Source organism: Neodiprion virginianus, chromosome 3 (assembly GCF_021901495.1).
Source record: "Neodiprion virginianus isolate iyNeoVirg1 chromosome 3, iyNeoVirg1.1, whole genome shotgun sequence".
In the NCBI taxonomy this organism is placed as follows: domain Eukaryota; kingdom Metazoa; phylum Arthropoda; class Insecta; order Hymenoptera; family Diprionidae; genus Neodiprion; species Neodiprion virginianus.
The window spans coordinates 18,895,908-18,916,904 of NC_060879.1; the positions used below are offsets into that span (position 1 = coordinate 18,895,908).

Below are 20,997 nucleotides of genomic sequence, written 5' to 3' on the forward strand. Positions count from 1 at the left end.
GTAAAACTGACTAAATCTAAAGAACTTCGTATTGAAATACGAGGCATGATTACTACTTTACGTAATCAAGGCATGTCGTATCTAATTATCCCGAAAAATGAATGTATCGATAAATATGGGCTGTTCGGAGCAAATGCGATTTTTTTTACAACGAAAAACTCGTATAGATGAGTTGAGAGACGTGATTTATTATATCTTTTTTTTTTTTTTGCGTCAAAAAGTAAGTTCAAATGCTTAAAGTTTTTTCTTTTTAATATATAGTCTTAAATTTGATAGTTTTTGAGATACAACAACTCAACTGACGCTGATTCTCCAAGTTCGAACCAAAAAATTGCCCCTCCACTCATCAGTCCAGACCCAATTATTGAAAAAATTTTTTTCTTCTAAATTCTGAAAAAATTCAGGCTACTCCAGTGTGAAAGTAAGCAACTTTTTACCTTCTTGACATTTTCTCTGAAACCCTCTAGTTATTTAATTACAGCTTTTTTTTCTAAAACATGTTTTTTTCAGCTAAAAATGCAATATTGGGACGGAAAAAATCGTACGAAGCTTTCTAAAAAACGAAAATGTAGGTTTTGATATCCTTTTACGTTTACCATAGAAAAAACCGAGGAAAATTTTTTCCCCAAGACTCGGAGTTAATTTCCGGCGGTTAAAAAATAGCCAAAATACGGCCATGTTCAAAAATACGTACCAGGGTCAAATAAAATTGTATTGAATTTTCTAAAAAAGCAAAATGAAGAACGTTTGATTATCTTTATTTTTGAGTTCGCTATCTAACTTTTAGTGCGGCAAGAAATTTTGACTGGTGTACGTACCCAAACTTTTGGCCGGCAGTGTATGTACCTACATATGTTCTTTCGAACGTATATGTGGGAAATTCTTCTCTCTAAGAATCTGTTGCCTTTCAATTTTAATCTATCTGACGCGATTTTGGCACGAACATTAAAATCAAATCAAAAACAACACAGTTTAATTATATTGAAACTGTCCACTATAAAACCATTCCAATTAACGATACATTAACTTGCGTTATTCAAATTTGCTGGGTTTCATTCCTATCACATAGTAAGGATGTTGTTTTACCCCCGCTTTTGACTCTGCTGTCTTATCATTTTCAAGGGAATGCCGTAGTCAGTTACCAACCGAGTAAAATGTCACTAATTTTAACTATTACCAAGTCCTGCGTAGCACTGTTAAAAAGGTTACGGTTCAAGGTTACGGCAAACAAGCACTTGGAAATCTACCGGCAACCTGTACTGTTGAATTTCGAAAAGGATCGAAATTCGGTTGTGAGGTTTATGGGCGACGATTCTTTACAATTTATATCCGTCGAAAGCGTACCAGCAATAAGCCTTGGACCCTGATTCGAGGCTTTCAAGGACACGTATCCGTGAAACTCTGATCATCCTTGGGTGACACGAAATAAAATTGAGATGCTTTAAAGAGCTCTTTGCATCGCAGTTTCTCTCGGATAAACTTTCATCAAAATGCACTATTTTTTGCATCAAATCGAAAATGTAGCACCACTATAAATATGGACGAAGTCCAGACAGAGCCATTCCAGAAATCGCAACATCAATGTTACGGAGGTCACCTTTTTCAATATGAGATACAAGAGATCAAGGTCGAATCGAATGACACCGTATGACTCGCTTCCATTCAAACCAACAGTTGACCTGGATGTAATAAGTTTGTTCTCAATACCTGAATTACATTCAATTAAAGTCGAAAAAAACGCAAAGGAATTCATTGCTGGATAAAGTGTAACAATAATTTGATTGAACGTTTGGATTGCCAAGAGAGAACTTGTAGAAATCTAGACGAAGGAGTTCTGGTTTTGACGTTAATTGAATAATTGAAAAAACAAAATTGTAAATTACAATATGATAATAGATTTCTCTCATTTCAGAGCGACTAAAATGCAAACACTGGTTTATTTCGAAGAACTGTATAATAAATGTAATAAATTCGTATCAATCAAAAATTACTACATGGCTTATCGTTAACTAGGTATCAGGTGAGGTGTATTGACCAAAGAAGAACATAACGAATATCGCTGCAAAGTTTATTTAGTTTTCAGCGATTTTTTTTTTTTCACAATAAACTACACGTGAGAATTAATAAATTACTAAGATGCTTGTTGTACAAGGATTACTGAAGTAAAATATTCATTATTGCACTTCGCATTTCTGATATGACTATTATCACTCCATGACAGTAATACTATACAGGTCATTTCAAATTTGAAAATAAACTATGAAAATCTTTGAAATGCAGTAATTATCTAGAACGTATCGAGTAATCGGTTACGTTTAGAACTACAAACAGTTTACCTATGTCTAAAATTGTACAATCTAAACGGTAGAAGGACCTTCGGTAATTTTTACGTAAACCACGAGGTCTTGGTTAAAACTGAAATTTCAGTGCACCTGTTCTATTTTTCGTAATCAACCGATCGACAGATACTCGTTTATTTAATAACAATCGTATAACAGAATTCTTTGTCGACTGTTCTAGTTTTATCGTATCGAACATATTAGTGTGCGTTATTTGTTACAATCTGCTACTGTTACATTCAGAGTAGCTACCGATAAAGATTATGCTTCAATTCTCGATAGGACATCGAATACAAGAACATCCGTTAAACGTTCAACTGGCGTAATACATAATGGCCCGTTATAATCTAGTCTTCATTGTTGTTATCTTGTGAAACGTATAACCAGCGTAAATGTGACAGTCAAAATGATAAAAACAGGAGATTATAACAGGACGTTATATATTACGCCAGTTAAACGTTTAACGGACATTCGTGATATTATCCCCTACGAAATATTACGACAGTTTCCAGCGACACGAAGTATTGGGACTCACCAGGCAATGGAGCAGTGAAATTCGTGAGTGTAATAAGTGTTTAGAGTACAGTTGAATTTAAAATTGTAAATCTTCGTCAGCCTAAAGTGATACTAAAAAAAAAAACGAGTATTTACGGTTATTGTAAAAATAAAATAATATTCGTATACTTCTGTGTGTTTTGTAAAATAACAAATACTTGGGATTTAGGTTCCGATTACACTTTAGCTTGAAAAGTCCGATACTCCGACAGAGCAGTTGTAATTTTTGGTAACAAATTTCTAATTCTATTAATTAACTACGTATTACTACTGTAGATACTATATATAAAAAAAAACAATCGAAGAAAGTTCTATAAAATATATGAAACATAAAAAATTAAATTGCACAGCTGCCTGTACATCATTCCAAAGTTCTATATAAAACAAGTCTCTAAAGTGTTCACAATTTAAATCTTATATGTATACAAATCATAACTATTTTTCATTAACAATAATAGATATAAATAATTTCGGTTATTATTATACGTAGAGGCACTTTCAAAATTCTCATAGCCGTCTTGTATTGGGAAGAAAATCATTTTTTGCTACTCTCATACTACATCACACATAAAATCCACATGAAACATAACAGTTTTTATTGTTTAAATCAACTGCGCGAGACACTTGATGTTGATTCTCAAGAGTTGTATAGTTCTTTTGTACCTATAATATACCATCCGGCCCTTCAAAGTCCGACTCGTCCGTCAAATTATTCAATCAAGTGTGTAAACATCTACCGTAATACAGCTATTATATCAATCTCTCATATCTAAACAATCCACCTATCTATCAAGTATTTTCACGTACCTCTGAAATTGGCGCTAAAAGTTGAAGCGGGACCCTTCAGATACGTACGTGCAGAAAATTCATATAAAAAGTTATCCGTCTATAAATATTTATGTAACGTTTTGATTTGAAACTTTCCATGTACAATTCCCAAAGTGGATTTTGACCGATTCAAAGCCACCCGTGTTGCACAGCAGTCGACACGGGTTGACTTGAATCTGTCAGAATCCACCTCGGGAGGTGTACATATACTTATAAATCCTAAGCTATTAGTAGATACCAGTCGGCGATACTTCCGATACAATTTAGTGTAAATAAATGTTAATTTATCCGATGAGATTTCGTGGAAAACAAGATATTTGATTCAGAATTCAAAATTTGACTAACAAAATATGATGTTAACTAGAGTTTTAAATAATGCATCAACTTTTTAATGCATTGGTATTTTCATTAATCATTAATTTTGATTTTTTGATAGGAAGCATTTCCATTGCCATTAATTTTAATTATTTTATGGAAAAAAATTTTCATTAAAAAATTTAATTTAATCGTGAATGTATTATTTTTTCATTCAGAATTTTACAACCCCGATGTTAACGAAGTACGGAATTTTTCATATTAGAACTATTTATGATGCCACTCTAAACGTTTTATTTTCGATTTTGTTTTCAAATCTGGGCCCAAACTGTGAATTATTGATCTTTGGCTTGTTGAAAAAGTCATCGCGTTTTGCCGAGTTTTGGAAACTAATAAAGGGGCATGACTAAACAATTTGGCGTCGAAAGATCGATTATCAGCTTATAGTTTCAGGTTAATTACGCGAATGGGAAAGTACCGGCAACTTTTTGCAAATTATGAGGCTTAACTTTTTTCACATGGAATCAATATGCTGCAAAAGATACGATAAACGAGGTGTTTCAAAATTCAACAAGGCTCAGTCAGAGTAATGCATTTTTGCCACCACATGTCACAGATCCTACATTTCCATTCCCAATACTGCAAAACTCCAAAACCCGATGACATCGATAATTTATTAACATGAAATTTCTGCACCTCGAAAAAATTGTTTGCAATTTGTTTAAAAACTGCATTAGTACAGAAACTCTGAGTTGAAAAGGTTTTCTTTCACTGGTGCAAAGTCTTGTGCTTCTGGACTTTTAAAAATACCCAAACGGTGAGCTTTTTTAGTAAGTACCCTTTCTCTTCTTTCTAAACTTACTAACTATCCGTAGAATCAGTGATTTTTCGAGTATTGTCGTTGGAACGAAATGATACTCTCAATAAAGCAAAAGTCCTAAACTTCTTTCATTCATTTCTGTACATGAGGATTAGGGTGGTCCTTAAAAAGATAATTTTCAAATTTCGACCGGCTCACCCTCCAAATCGTCTCCAAATGATTGAAAAGTAATTCCCTAATTTCTTCACATTTTTATCTTAACTTTAACCCGTGTCCCCAAGAAGGTGGATTTCCCCATTCAATCCTTTCAGGGGCGCATCAAATCTAGAAAACGGATTTAGATGAAATTTGGTCTAATGAGGTTTTTTGGGTCACTTGTTGAGAATCTGAACACAAAATTTTTGATTTCAAATTGGCGATCCAACATGGTGGACCAAAATCCCAAGTCACTTGATATTGCCATATTGGATCCACCATTTAGAACTTTGGAATTTCGATTACAGATCGATTACGGTTTTTCGGAAATCAAATGACTTTTTGGATTTAGCTCCACCATATTGGGTCTGCCATTTTGAATTTGCAAATTTTGAGTTCAGATTCGTAACCGGCAGCCTAAGAAACCCTCCTATACTAAATTTCATCTAAATCCCTTCGGCAGATTTGATGTGCCCCTGAAAGGGTTGAATGGAATCCACCCTCTTTCGGGACTGCTTAGAGTTGATATAAGAATCTGAAAAAATGAGTTCGTTATTTTTTAATTATCTGGAACTGATTTGGGGGGCGAGCTAGTCGAAAGTCAAAAATTACCTTTTTAAGGACCATCCTAATAAGGATGCAGGTTCAAAAAATTATTGCATGCAGAAACAAAAGACAAATATTGAGATTGGTTCATTTCGTTGAACACGAAAAGTTACCTGGAAAGTCAAATTCGTATATAAAATTCTATATGCTTTTCTGCACTACCTTACATTTAGGTACCTAATAATTATATCTTCTTCTTCAAATATTGTATTCGTAGATAAAAATAATATAATCAATACATCATATAAAGAATTGAAACGTCTTTTCGACTTACTATTAGTTCACATTTCATGATCTGCAATAGAATGAGTTCTTTTGACATTGTAAATTTCTCAAATATATGCACAAAAAAAAACACTTTAGGACGTTCAACTTGGTACGCTATTTCACAACTTTAAAATTGGTGTATAGGTTTATATATGCGGAATACAATAAATTGGCCTTACTAAGACCTTATTTCTGAATAGCTGCGGTTGTAGCCATTCTAAAATTGCAAAATGATTGGATATGTTAACGTTACAAGGTCGTCAAATATTTAATGCGTGTATAGGGCTTTTATTAAAAAAAATAAGAAAACGAAAGTTAAACAGGGCAACTGAAGCTGACGAAGGTATATCAGATTCAAAAAGTCTATGTGACCCAGATGAAAATGTTTCAATACTGAATTTCAATTGTGAACACCGCGTTATGAGCGTCAGAGAAATTGCATTATCACATTATTTTTTCACCGAATAATCCAAGTAATTTGTTTGATTCTATTGACAAATAACTCATTTTATTCGTAAATGAATGCCTTGCAAATTGTCCGAGACATATTCTTTCTTGAGTTTGTCAGATGGCAAGAAAAAAGATGTATACAATTCATCACAATTTTACTCATTATTAGACGATCTGTGGAGAATCTATTTACGGATAAAATCAGTTATTGCTAATTGGAATTAGAAATGTAATACAGATTTTTCGGCGAAAAAAGAGTAGAATAATGAGGTTTCTATGGTGTAGTTAAAATAATGAGTTGTTTACAGTTGAATTTCAGTGTTTTAACATTTCCATTCTTCCATTTCATTTTTTACAGCTGAATGTAACTAAAATAGCTTCAGTGACACTATCTAAAGCTTTGTTTCATCACGTTTTTGTGCCAACACTTTTTCAACCTGACTGTACACCCCATAGTCTTTTAAGCGGACGCTAGAGTCAATGTTTACCGACCGCGTTGAATGTCATTTATTTTGAATTTTATCAAAACATAAACATCACTGATGTAAAAATACCGCAGTTCGCGCAATTCTACATGCAATGTGAAATACAAGTACCCCAAAAAAGTTTTTTTTACGCAACAATAATGTCAAAAAATCTATTCCTGTAATTCTATTATGTACTACTCACTTTATGAAAACATTTCCCAGCCTTTTTTATTTTTGTGCATGAAGCAGAAATATTTTTCGATACTTTTGTTCAGCATGCATTTTCTGTAGCACTCAAATGAAGCGACATTTCCTTCAGTCGGTAAATACTGACTACATCGTTCTCGCAAGGTTTCAAATAAAACTAAATTTTTTTCGCAATAAAAAGTATAAACAGAGAGTAAATTTTTAATGAGTTATACTAAAAAATATCTGTACTAAACTAGTCTTTACCTGTTTCATTTGTACGTAAATGCTACTGTACTACAATAAATATACATGGGAATTAATATAGCCTCTTACAGAATTTGCAACAGTAACTTAAACGGTAATTGATTATTCTTATTGTCGTATGTGAGTAAGAAATTTCGAACGAATTTGTCAAATAAATTGTTTGTGTTCACGATTTTATCAGTATGAATGTTCAATAATTTTATAATTCTTTGAGTGATTTACATATCTGTAAATACAAATTGCGTTTTAACGTCTTTGAAAATGCACTATTTGAGTAGCGAAAAATTAAAAAAATATGTTTAACATGAATTTCTTACTGACATTCCTTGAACACTACGAACAATGAATGAATAAGTAAGATCGAAGTAAAAAAATCAACGCGATTAATTTATGCTGTTTGATCACACTATAGTCTAACAATTAAAACAACCTATAGTATGATTTAAGATATTTTAAACCGATAAAACATCTTGTCTCATCTATAACTATAATATCAATTACCTTGGTGAAGTAACGTATTATAAAATATGTACTATAAAAAATTCTATCAAATTATGGATGATCAACATGCTATTGATTGTAAGATTTGTTGACCAGAGATTTATTTGCAGGACAAACGGATGTGAAAACCATAGGGAGACAATAGTTTTCTGCAGTGACCGAATTCAATTAAATTATGACCGCAGTTGATGAGTCGGCAAGTATAAAAAACTGTAATTAACCCTGAACTACTTCGAGCTTCTAGATTGAGCAAAAAGATATGCCTAGTGAACTGTGTTAAGGGGGTGTAGACAAATAGATGGCTGAAAATATGGGTATGTTTTGGGAATTTACCTCTCGACGACCAATTGTTCAATTCGATCTGAGTCTGTTTTATTAAAAATTACGTAGATCAAGTATTTTTATTGACAATAACGTCAAATAGTTTGCTCGTGATAAATGATGACTGTCTACATACTTTTGTATAAAGCAGAGTTCGATTGACTTGATGAATAATTGGTTGTTGAGATATGAATTTTCAAAATTCAACCCCTTTTCAGCTGTCTACTCGTATATAACTCCTTAACACTCCTTAACTCTTTGGTCAAAATACGACCTATTGGGACTAATGCTCAAACTCGAACACAATATTAGTTCCTTCAGGTTATTAAAACGTAACCACTGGTAGCAACACTCTCACATCAAGAGATCTTGCATTGTATACAATAACTAATCAGCGATATTTCACTGCTTTTTTTGGTTCATATACTAAGAGCTACCAACTTTCAAAGTTAAGGGGGTCGTGTAATATGAAGGCTGTTTTTTTTAACGATTTTTTGGGGGTTTGTTTAAGTCGAAGCATTGAAATAAAACTTCTCATAACCTAATGTATACCGCCTGATAGGAACGTATGTAAGAAAAGTGTAGACATGATATCTCTAAAAGCACTGGAGCGATTCTACTCAAATTTTTACAGCACTTTATTGTATCTATACCTATCGCGTGAACTAGGATAATCATGATTGCTTTGGTGGTTTATATTTTATGAAAAAATATTTGATTTGCAGTTATTGATCAATTTGTTTAGCTCGTAAAACAAAAATTATCAAAGTCATCATGATTATCCTAGTTGAGGCTATAAGTATAGGTATAATAAAGATGCTGTAAAAATTTGAATAGGATCGGTCTAGTGCTTTTTGATATATCCTGTCTACATTTTTTTACATAAGATCCTATCGGGCTATTTTAGGTTATATTCACTATTTCGTCTCCAAAAAATGTACAAAGTTTGTTTAAATGTCAATAAATAGAACATAAAAACTATGAGAAATTTTATTTCAAAGTTGTATCTCAAAAAAATATCCAAAAAACCTTTAAAAATACAGCCATTACACTAGACAATCCCCTTAAGTATAGCTTTTAACAGAGTCCAAATTCGTATTCAGTTCTCATGTCAGAAGGCTGAGTCATTTTGTCAGATCTAGCAACAATTACCTCCATCGTTATCTAAAGTGGCCCAATAATAAGGTTTATTTGCCAATATTGAATACTCGTGAATAAGTATGTGATGTTGAAATAAATTTTGATACATAGGATTCGATTTACGTACTTAATATTGAGAATACCATTGATATGGTGGAAGACGTTCATAAGTCGACTCAGAAAAGAAAAGTACTCACTGAATCTGAATTCCGGAGTTTCTCTGTCTTTTTACTGGTTGGACATTAGGGAATCCACACTCGATACCCACTTTAATTTTAGGTCGAATTCGAAAATAATTAAATTCCCACTGTATTGTAGATTGCGATTTTGAAAAAGCGCGAACTTCAACAAGAGTCTAATACAATAGTTTCATCATTACACATATTGGTTCATAAACTTCACCATTGGATCCACACAACTAAATAATTCTATCTTTTAGGTTGATCTCAATTGTGGTACGTACGTAATTCTTTTGCTGCCTTCTTGGAGAATCAAACAATCACCCTGCATCCAAAAAACTCAATTAATTTGTAAGATTGAAGTTATTTATTATTGCAACGATGCATTTTGTAGAAAATTTGTTATTTCGCAGCTGCAGAATTTTGTGAAATTCAGTAAACAGTAAAGATGCAAAATGTTAATATTGAGAACTTAATTCTTTCAAACACATTCTAAACGTGCGAAACAACAATTTTTTTCAGTATTCCGTTACATTAATGTTTAAAACTTCAATCTCGAATTAATTTTACTTGACAACACAATACAATATGCAACACATGATACAAAGAAATAGTAAACTTGAGTTGTGTCACAGTTACAAATACTAACTAAACAATGTACATGGTGAACAACAGCTGACAACAAAATTTACCACACCAAATAAAAACTTCTCTATCGCTTTTTGTGATATACAAAGAGGTTACTCATTCAAATTGATAAAAACGGCATTGGTTGATTGTACTAAATTTTTATGTCCAATTACCTAAATGATTCCCTACTCATGATTCATAAAACCAATGATCCCTGTCACTGTGTCAAACTACGACTCTGTATCTCATTGTCAACTAAAAATGGTGCCTATACTGAAAATTTTATTTTTCCTTTGAATAACGTACATTTTTACAATACATTAAGTTATAATTTTTTTTTTAAGTCCAGCAAATATTCAACAATAAAAATTCTATAAGAATTTACGGTGTATTGTTAGTACTAGTTGTACCAAACTTTACCGCTCCCTGACGCAATATCTCATATGGCTACAGTCGTGTCCGTTCTTAAATAAAATATCTTCAAATTCGTTGGTCTGTAACGGTATGAAATATCGCAATAGTGGCCCCTGAACATTTTCACTACCAATAATGACAATTTTGACAAAAAAAAAACATTCTTAAAAACACAATTTCTCGTTGAGATACAGAGCTGTCCAAATTGTCACAGATTTTGATGAAAGTTCATTGGTTAAAATTCACCCAAACAAATTTGATAGACCATCTGAATCTGTAAGATGTTGTCAGCGGTTGAAATATAGAAACAAAGATTTGGAAGATTAGATCAATGTAAAACAGAAGTAATACCTGTTATAATCCAAAGTTCCATTCATTGCTATGCTTTTAAGATAAGCACTAAGCAGCTGCTCATGTTTATTTTGATTACTAACTCATCGCTTTGCATATCACAGGGCAGCACAAAAACATAATCCGATTATAACCATTCCTGAAATACACGTGAGATCACGTCTGATATTCTGACTGGAACCAGCTCCAGGTAGGCCATAGGCGTTACGCCATTCCACAGACCATAGAGGGATGGCAACATGAAGAATATCAGGAATCATGAACCCCAGATCCCGAATTACCTGTTAATTATGTGAACCTTTTACTTCAACAATGCACTGTAACAAGCCTTGAACAGAATGTCTATGCTTGAGAAATTGCTTGAGAATCGCAGGTGTTTTGAAGCATAATTCAGGTTTTTCCCTAACTAAAAATTATTTTTTACTATTGAATAAGCTGATTATGCACTATGTTTAATAACACGCGATTTAGAAAATGCAAGTAAATAATTTGAGCAAATAGAGAAACTGATAAAAAATTTCATAAATTTATGAAATCAAGTCAAGGTCTGTAAAGACCAAGTGCAATTTAAATTGATATAACTAACTGTTTTACATGATTGGGAGTTGAGAAATCTTATTTAATTTACAATAATTAGTAACACATTTTTATCATCATTGAAAACAAAAGTTATCAAAGATAGATGAGATTTTTATTTACCTGATGGGAATATCCCTCTCCTCTAACAACATTGGTGATGAACTGGTCCCAACTACCAGCTAAAATATGCATGATTGCAATAGCAGCGATGCCAAATGCTTTTCTATGTGTGATTGGATTTTTTGCATCAGCCAAATGAACAACCAGAATTGTTGACAATAATTCGGTAGCAGTGAAAAACAATTGATGATACCACTGGGAATAAAACTCGTCATTCCAATAATTTATGTACACCCACCATGAATAGTAATGAGAAAACACTGCAGTTCCAAAAAGTATCAACATTCTAAATCTCAGACGACATTGCATAGCTAGCCATGCTAAATCTTTCACACTTTCGTAAAATATAATTATACCAACTACTATCATAAACCATATTTTTATGGTATTAGCAGTGGCATTAAAATACATATGCTTGTAAGATGCAACACCAGATTCATAGGAGCCTGAAAAAAAAAAATTAAAACAAGGAAGTATGCATTGGCTGACGGCATTCTCATTTCGGAAGTGCTTGAAATTTCAAAATACGAATTTTTTTCTACTATTGGTTGACCAAAATAACCCAATTAGTTTTACAATTACCAATCAAGAGATATTTATGCAAAAAAATGGAAATAATTAGAAATGACATTTATTTGTTATTTGAAGTTTTGACAAATGAGATGTGTATCTCTATAGTCAAAGTAAAATATGCATGAGCCATGACCAAGAAAAATGTTTCCAATTTCTTACCCTTGAACACGGTGTCCCAACAAGAACATGAGCAATAACGCTTGTCGACATCTCGTGAGAATTCTGGCCAGAAATAGTAAAGTGCAGCAATATGTGCAGGAGGAATAGTTAAAGGTGCTAAGATGCCAGCAGCCTTAGAACTGCAAGTAATCAAACTTGGGAACATACGCTTTGCCAGCATCTTCATGATTTGGAAATCCTTCAATATGCGGTGCTGTCTATACTTTCAAAATGATATTAATAGACCAGACACTGGCCTTTCTCTGTCGAGAATAATATTGATAATTAATTGGTGAGCAAAGATATTTAAATTTTTGTATCTACTTACAAATTTACTACAGGATTTTCCCTACTATTCATCCATAAGAACAGACCAAATTTTGATATCATCATTTTCATCTAGGGATCCAGTATTTCCGTTAAATTGGCAATGTAACTACGGTAGACGCCTGAAAGGATGCAGCGACTACCGAGATGACACTATTTTATAGACAAAATTATTCAAAATTTAAGTGTAATTAATAAATCTGATTCTATTTTCGTGGAATTATATCGTAGTAATTCAAACATATCTAGCTTAATTAACTTGCAAACACTCACTGTCGGCACATTTCAAATTTGCTTTTGAATTTTCACGCCATTTTTACGGTTAATCAATATTTAACACCCGTGTGACATCTGATATATATATATAAATATGTATATATATATCATGTATACCGTTCACTATGCTTGCCACAGAAAAGGTGAACAAGCGGCACAGTAAGAAGAGACAGACATTTCTGGCAGTGCTGCCAGAAAGCGAGTAAAAAGTACCCCTTCCCTAGCAGCTTGCGCACATCTCACACAACGTCAACGGTGCACGTCGGTGTGTCGGGATGGCGACGGAAGCCGAACTTGGAGAAAAGCACCGTCGCAAATTAACCTGTTTAAAGTTTTCAATTGACCAAACAGAATACTTTTTCATTTTAGAACACCGGAATTTCGCGGCAAAGTAAACCAACAATTGTGCGCTACCTGCAATCACCTGTGACAACTGTGGTCCCCCATTCGCTCCTGCGTCCGTGCATATAGGTAGAAAGTTCTAAGAGACGTTTTGGACAAATCTAATGGTTAGACTGCGATATCTGTTGCCAAAATCTTTCCTAATTAATGATCGTTTCCGTACACAAGGCTTTGTGGAAAAGTGACAAACTCATATGAATGTCAGAGACAACTGACAAACGTCGTTTGAATACAGTACTTAGATTAATCAGAAAGCGGCTTCGGGCGTTTTTCACTTTTTTTTGTCTGTCATTCTTTATCCACTGTAAATAGAGACATATTATGGCAGATGAGCGTACATGAATATGGAAACTTTATCATCCGTCCCAATATAAATATGATTCAAAGTTCGAAAGGCAACGAAATCTCAATTTTTTTACATTTCTCATTATCCGCATTACCAATGACTGCATTTCACTTGTTAATGCGTATATACATAGGCCAGAATGGCAAAAGAAAACCGAGGTGGAATCAACTTAACTAATCATTTCAAAATATAATCAAGAAAGTATAATCGCATATTTATGTATACACATATGTATGTGCATACTGCAATCGACGACTTGTTGCCGGTTCCAAAGGCCATGGCCATATACCGTTGGATTGCACTCTTGGGCACTTAGGCCACAGTTAACGGACAACCACGATTGGAGTCTAGTCAAACAGATATATTTTCTTAGAACATGGCCAAGATTTTATCCGCCAAAATTGGCCCATCTATCTTAAATGCGGATTTGTCGGATTTGTACACCGAATCTCAACGTCTGTTGGATAGCGGTGCGGATTATCTGCATCTAGACGTAATGGATGGTCATTTTGTTCCTAACCTTACATTTGGTCATCCGTTGGTCAAATGTTTACGAAATAAAATAAAAAACGCATTCTTTGAGACCCATATGATGGTTTCGGAGCCCGAAAAGGTACCTCAAACTTAAATCTCTATAAAAAAAAAAAAAAAAAAACAAGTGCATGAGAGCTAAACAATTACCATTTCATGAAAAATGTTCGTTTCACTCAATATCACTTACTTTCGGCTTGTACAAAATTTTATTACTTTCCAGTGGATTTTGCCCATGTCAGATGCCGGTGTAGATCAATACACTTTTCATGTTGAACCTGTTATTGATGTGCCATCAGTTTGTAGAAAAATTAAAGAGACAGGAATGAAGGTATGTGTCAATACTTAAAGAAGGCATGTAATAAAATTTTAAATATTTAAATTTGTACGATGTACAAGTTTGATTACGCATGGCATTGTCAGAATTGTAGATAAAAAAATATGTAATTGCTAATAATATTTGTAATGAGTAATTTAATAAATTCAACCAGTCGTTCTATTGACTTTTTGATTCTTATAAGATTCATCTATTCTAACAAGAGGACTGATGGTTGATTGAATTTTCGATTACCTAGTGCAAAAATAATTTGTAGTTAAATTTTTTGAAAAAGAACCTGTTGCAAAAGTAATTAGTAACTAACAGTGACAATAAGATTGAAATGTGGAGCAGTGCCATCTAGTCTCTTGGGCTGTATTTATTGGCACAATACTCATTATATTTTCGACGCATTCTCAAATCAATGGAACAAAACTGAACAATGAAAACTAACATAGTTTTCTATACCTCTGCATTTATGTGATTTATAGCGTGCTTTTTTTCTCAGTACTTCTACTTGAATTTCTTTGAATTTCAGCACAAAGAATCTTGACTTGTGAATTAACTAAACATATCAGAAACATTTAATTTGAATAATACTGACGGAAGCTGACAATTTATGTTATAAAGGTTGGGATAGCTCTGAAACCTGGAACTCCAGTAAACGTTGTGGTCGATTACATAGACATGGCAGATATGGTGCTCATCATGACTGTCGAGCCTGGTTTTGGTGGTCAAAAGTTTATGGAACCAATGATGAATAAAGTTCGATGGCTCAGAAATAATTACCCCACTTTGGACATTGAAGTCGATGGAGGAGTTGGGCTAAACACCATACACTCTTGTGCAGAGGTAACTTCCAATGTTCATTCTGAATATCAAACTAGGATCATGATAAACAATGTACTAAATAGTATACTAACTGGTTCCATGTATCCTTGTAACCATGGATGGGATGGGAGTATAATGATTTCCGTTCAGATCCATTTTGCTGCTTGTTATGCTTGCAGAATTGCAAAAATTGTCTGTTGAACATTTTTAATTACCTATTGCCTTAGTAAGCACTCGATTGCATTAATAATAATATTGGTCTTCCGTTGGTTCGAGTTGTTACAAATCTGTAAAAATTAGCGAATATGATAACAAATAAATTATGCAAGTATTGAAATAATTGAAGAACTTGAAAAATATTTGTACTTGTTGGTGTTGAGGGCTTTTTTTTATTTATGTTATGGTTCCCACATTATTTTCTGTTTTACTCAGATAGAAAAATTATATCTAGAACATTGCTGCCTAAGTATAGATGAATATTCCATTTGTGTAACATAAAACTTTTGTTCCATAAAGCTAATTATGTGATAAAATACTATTTGGCAAACTCAAGCAGCCGAAGAAATTCTAGAGTAGATCCTTATCGCACTCTAGATAAACATATTAACCTCATTTTGTTGCGACAGCATTAGCCTCATCCATGCCAATAATCTATTTTTCTATCATCGCCAAAGTTTAATTTCATCATTATAAGAAAATTGTTTCCAAATTGCAGGCTGGTGCTAATATGATAGTTTCTGGAACTGCAGTGATAGGTGCTGAAAATCCTACGAAAGTGATGGCATCTTTAAAAGAAACAGTAACTGCTGTATTGGACAAGCATTAGAAAAAAATTGACAAATACCCATAATCTAAGAGGCTTTGAATGATTCATCGTTATTTTATTCCAATTTATGTATATACTTTTTATACGATTAAAAACATGATGATAAAGTTCAAGCATTAGGGAAAATCATTTGGTCATCTTGCTTTCAGCTAATTGTTCTTCTGCAATTTTCAAGTAATCCTTATCTGCAAGGTTGAAATCAGTCACATTAACATAATGATGTAGAACAGTTATATTTTCCAAACTCAATTCCTTTGAAGTCATTCTAAAGTTGCGAAACAGTGATTTTTTGGAAATGTTTCATTACATTAAGTTTCGATAAACTTCAACCTCATCTTTTAGTCGGATGAATCGCTGGAATCGGAGCTGTATACTGTTGGATTTTCTGTCTTCATTTTTTTTCTTGGTAATAAATTATTCCCGGCAGCTTGAGGGTCATTTTGAAATTGAGGATTCGCTAACGGAGGATTTTTTGGCAGTAACTTATTCCTCAATTCACCCAGCGATATTAATATAGCTTCCTCAGTTCTTATCGTTCGGGACCCTTGTTCTGGACAGACATTCAAATACTTGTCGAAAAGTAAAGATGGATCGTCTTCATTCAAGAGGGGGTCGGCTTCCAAGGCTGCTTCCAGCCCAGTTAAGCCACCAAAAACAATGAGAACATGATCGTATGCAAGGCTATTTGACGCGACATGGTCTGCAGAAGTTCCTTTATCCGAAGTTCCAATAGTCAAATCATAACCTTCCTTGTAAGGACTATTTGTTATTACTTGTGTCAAATTGTTTGCTATTCTGACACTATAACCCCAGTAAGTTCCTGTGTGTGCTCTCGGCATACTCGGAGGCACAACGATACCTTTCAGTTTTTTGGGGTTTTTCTGTTCTGCAGGTATTTTAACAGTGACCCTAAGACCAGATGCCAGAACTTTGTCAATTGTGACGTCGTTGAGCAGTCCAACGTTGACTTGGGATCCTCTTCCAACTTTTGTAGGTTTGTTAGTGACGATGCCTTCACGAAACACAGACTCATCCTGTTGTCTTAAGTGATGTGGAGCGTCCAAAGGATTCAGAACTCCTGCGTACTGGAGGTCTTTATGAAGGGGAAAAAAATATTTACGCAGATATTGCGGACACTCTAGGTATTGCAATATTCTAGCAAGTTGCAAACATCCGACTCTGACCTCTCCGAATATTTCATCATGTCTCAGTTTCTTTTTTTCTTCCTCTAAGACTTCTCCCATATCATCAAACACGATTACTTCATCAACTTTATATATGCATGCTGCTCTCGCAATCTGGCCTGCTAAATAAGTTCTCAATTCTGGTGACTGCGCATTATCCAGAATCGAACCAGGCACCGCGATACTTACAGTGGATACGTTTTTTGTCAATATTTTCTCAGACTCGTTTGACTTTTTGATCTCTTCTGCAAGATTTTCGCTCTCTTCTTTCTTCACTTTTTTTATTAGTCTCTCTTCTCTCCACTTTTTGCGTTGTTCCTTGTGTAGGCGGTTGTGCTCTTTCCAGCTCTTACCACGTGCTACGACCGATGCCATTATTTGTTGGTACAATTATCCTAACAAGTGTAATTCTTCCACCATTATAATCAGTCTTTTCCTTCTCTATTACTCGGACAACACGCGTCACACATTGGCTTAATTTTAGGTTAGATTCCAAGTTGACAGCGTAGTGATAGCAAGGTCCGTAGATAAACAAGCGGTCTCTAGCCCGCTCGACTACCTACCACGGTTTTACCCATCGACATATGGGCGATTCCGCGTCAACCGGATCAGTCATCTCTCAGATATTTTTTTAATTTGGCATGTGGATTGTGTAGGGGGAGTTAGATTTTTGTGCCAAAGCGCGAATCTCATGATGCAAAATTCGATTTTTTATTAAAAATAACAAATTAGACTCCCATTTTTTTCAAAAATTCACAACTTCGGCAAAAAATTAGATACAATATTTTGTTTTTTCAAATTACGCGGAAAGTTCCATAGAATTTAAAAAAAAATACGAAATGGTAAAAAAAAGTTGTTATCAATTGTTTATTTAACAATTAATTTTTCACAGATTTTTAAAACAGTGACTGACACGACCAAAAAATTTTTTTTAAATTCTGACATGTTCCTTGAACTATACTACAGCCTGTGAATTAATTCCAGAGGGGTGTTTTTCTTCGTTTTCGAGTAAAAAATCATTAAAGGTGTCGATGCGCATGAAGTCTCTACGTAATGGCGGGCGGCCGGTTGCCGTCCACCGCTAACCCACGGTGGCGTCGCAGCGTTATTTTAGAGACATTTTCACGATGTAGGACATGATTGGAGAACCTGAAAAAATGCTGTAACTTCACAAGGCCTGCTCAAAGCGATAAGTGAAGTTTCAAGAATGTGTTTTTCACCCTTTTTTTATTACAGAGATTCAAAATTTGTTATGACGCATTATGGTTCACGCATGAATTACGGACACAGGTCAAGTGTTGTTCCAGGATATGGGATACCTGCACCTGTGCATGCGTCACCTAAATCCTTCATTATCCAGGTAGTCCGGTAGTCCGGGTCACCACCTCGATTCCGCGAAGGGGTCATTTGGTCATTCTATTCTTCAATCAGCTGAAGACACGTCACCAAATGTCAAATAATAAAATTCATGCAAATAGATTCGCTAAAGTCAGGTACATTGAATTGCACCTGCATTATGTTAGCCCCATTAGTGGAATTCAACCAATCAGAAGGGTTGTTGGGTGGGTGAAGCACTATTCTGAACGAGTATAAATTTCGAGCAAAAATATCGCATTTGACTTCTGCAGCAACAGCGAACATGAAGAACATGAAAAATTATTGAAGCCGCGATTGAACCAAGCAATAACGGTTGAAGGCACTCGACGATCCATTCATTTTTACCTCTGTCAATAAAAACTGTAGAATGTAGGGTTTGCTCTTCCTCTGATGAGTCATTCACCCGTAAATCTATGCGCTAAGATAGCCATGTAAGTTATGACGAAAACTTTTGCTCACATTTCTAAGTTTAATGCCCAGTTTGATCAAAGATTAATAGATTGTATCCATAGAATAAGCGATTTCTTTGTATGAAATGTATAATTGTAAGTGCGTTCACTTCGCAGCTTCCACATATCTTCGGGGGTGATTATAAGTACTAAAATAAGTAGCAAGTTATGTAATTATTATCATTTATGTGCACTCTCATGGTGTGTAACCGTTATTTTGAATCTCTGTAATAAAAAAAGGGTGAAAAACACCTTCTTGAAACTTCACTTATCGCTTTGAGCAGGCCTTGTGAAGGTACAGTATTTTTTTCAGATTCTCCAATCATGTCCTACATCGTGAAAATGACTCTAAAATAACGCTGCGACGCCACCGCGGGTTAGCGGTGGACGGCAACCGGCCGCCCGCCATTACGTAGAGACTTCATGTGCATTGACACCTTTAATGATTTTTTACTCGAAACCGAAGAAAAACACCCCTCTGGAATTAATTCACAGGCTGTAGTACAGTTCAAGGAACATGTCAGAATTCAAAAAAAATTTTTTGGTCGTGTCAGTCACTGTTTTAAAAATCTGTGAAAAATTAATTGTTAGATAAACAATTGATAACAACTTTTTTTTACCATTTCGTATTTTTTTTTAAATTCTATGGAGCTTTCCGCGTAATTTGAAAAAAAAAAATATTGTATCTAATTTTTTGCCGAAGTTGTGAATTTTTGAAAAAAATGGGAGTCTAATTTGTTATTGTTAATAAAAAATCGAATTTTGCATCATGAGATTCGCGCTTTGGCACAAAAATCTAACTCCCCCTACACAATCCACATGCCAAATTAAAAAAATATCTGAGAGATGACTGATCCAGTTGACGCGGAATAGCCCATATGTAATTTAGACGGAGAGAACGAGGTGGGGGTCAATTGCTTTTTCTCTCTATCATATTGCTACGCTCCTGAATAGATAGAGACGGAGGGTGACCATCACCAGTGGCTATCTCTTTCTACCAGATGGCCGTATTCTACTAGCCTAAGCGTAGTTTATACTATTCGATGATCTGATCTTTGTTACATTCTGTGAGGAACGTTACGAGCAAGGTCCCTAGATTAGACAGATCAAGACACGCGTGTTCCAGTTTTTCTCACTATAACGTGGGTAAAAATGTTCTATGCGCGTTCGCCCAAAAAATATCAAACTTACATCACCGCATTAACCAGTTTTGACTAATCTTGCTCAATTTTATAAGGTTAAGCATTAACGAGTTGCGCCCTTAGTGTCCTCACGTTCACGAAATAAATAGAAGCACGTATATATTTTGAGGTTAATCATTGTGACAGGTCAGGAATCAGAACCAAACCGGGTGCTTTCCATTTAGAGCACAGTGTGACACAGTGTATAAATTTCTATTGTAAGCGTTCAATCCGGGCAAAAGAATAGACCAGAAATGTTTACACCGAGTCATATTGTGCTCTAAATGGAAGGCGTCCATTGTCATACGAAACTTTTGGCGCATTCTCACTAATTTTTTTGCCCGCGCGTGTCTTGACCTGTCTAATCTAGGGACCTTGGTTACGAGTTGATTCTGATTTGCCGCGTGATGCTTAGTTACACTCTTGACGTACGTAGTTTAATGCATATGAATCTCGGAAATCTGCTGATCAGCTTCTCAGGTCTTTTCTTTCAGCTCACCCAAATTCAAAGAGTTTTTTAAGTTTTGGGTCCAGCCAAAACCATTACTACGCGTGATCGAAATAATTATTGATGACGACTTGGGTTTAATACACGTTTATTTACACAATCTCCGTTAAGTTCTCGGTAGTTTGGCTTAGAATTGTTGTACAAGCTGATGGTTATCACTTATCATAGTTACAAACTGTTG

General features: G+C 34.5%; 3 protein-coding genes across 8 annotated transcripts; 1 reads left to right on the forward strand and 2 right to left on the reverse strand.

The window, feature by feature from the left end:
• Positions 1-2,054: 2,054 nt before the first annotated feature.
• On the reverse strand, positions 2,055-13,055 carry LOC124300227 (uncharacterized). 6 transcript variants are annotated; one of them, XR_006907184.1, is made up of 6 exons: positions 12,863-13,043; positions 12,591-12,742; positions 12,263-12,480; positions 11,531-11,976; positions 10,832-11,112; positions 2,055-9,761 (listed from the first exon to the last, which is right to left on the reverse strand). XR_006907184.1 is itself a non-coding variant. In XM_046754056.1 (5 exons), exons 2-5 carry the CDS (start codon positions 12,659-12,661, stop codon positions 10,930-10,932), a joined length of 918 nt encoding a protein of 305 aa, XP_046610012.1. In that variant the 5' UTR covers positions 12,662-12,742; positions 12,983-13,055; the 3' UTR covers positions 2,055-10,929. The 6 variants fall into 6 exon arrangements, 3 of the variants coding, with proteins under 3 accessions (XP_046610012.1, XP_046610011.1, XP_046610013.1); XR_006907186.1 differs by having other exon boundaries at positions 2,055-9,775; XR_006907185.1 differs by having other exon boundaries at positions 2,055-10,754.
• A 742-nt stretch (positions 13,056-13,797) lies between these two features.
• LOC124300352 (ribulose-phosphate 3-epimerase) lies at positions 13,798-16,230 on the forward strand. The gene is made up of 4 exons (XM_046754330.1): positions 13,798-14,226; positions 14,368-14,475; positions 15,091-15,312; positions 16,007-16,230. Exons 1-4 carry the CDS (start codon positions 13,990-13,992, stop codon positions 16,115-16,117), a joined length of 678 nt encoding a protein of 225 aa, XP_046610286.1. The 5' UTR covers positions 13,798-13,989; the 3' UTR covers positions 16,118-16,230.
• On the reverse strand, positions 15,022-17,845 carry LOC124300351 (putative methyltransferase C9orf114 homolog). Its single transcript, XM_046754329.1, has 2 exons — positions 15,900-17,845; positions 15,022-15,578 (listed from the first exon to the last, which is right to left on the reverse strand). Exon 1 carries the CDS (start codon positions 17,674-17,676, stop codon positions 16,456-16,458), a length of 1,221 nt encoding a protein of 406 aa, XP_046610285.1. The 5' UTR covers positions 17,677-17,845; the 3' UTR covers positions 15,022-15,578; positions 15,900-16,455.
• Between the last annotated feature and the right edge of the window lie 3,152 nt (positions 17,846-20,997).

Coding starts and splice junctions, on each gene's coding strand:
- LOC124300352 (XM_046754330.1), top strand. CDS start 13,990: ATGGCCAAGATTTTATCCGCCAAAATTGGCCCATCTATCTTAAATGCG. Junction 14,227..14,367: donor TGGTTTCGGAGCCCGAAAAG/GTACCTCAAACT, acceptor ATTACTTTCCAG/TGGATTTTGCCCATGTCAGA. Junction 14,476..15,090: donor TTAAAGAGACAGGAATGAAG/GTATGTGTCAAT, acceptor TATGTTATAAAG/GTTGGGATAGCTCTGAAACC.
- LOC124300227 (XM_046754056.1), bottom strand. CDS start 12,661: ATGAAAATGATGATATCAAAATTTGGTCTGTTCTTATGGATGAATAGT. Junction 12,481..12,590: donor GAAAATCCTGTAGTAAATTT/GTAAGTAGATAC, acceptor TTGAAAGTATAG/ACAGCACCGCATATTGAAGG. Junction 11,977..12,262: donor TTGGGACACCGTGTTCAAGG/GTAAGAAATTGG, acceptor TTTTTTTTTCAG/GCTCCTATGAATCTGGTGTT.
- LOC124300351 (XM_046754329.1), bottom strand. CDS start 17,676: ATGGCATCGGTCGTAGCACGTGGTAAGAGCTGGAAAGAGCACAACCGC.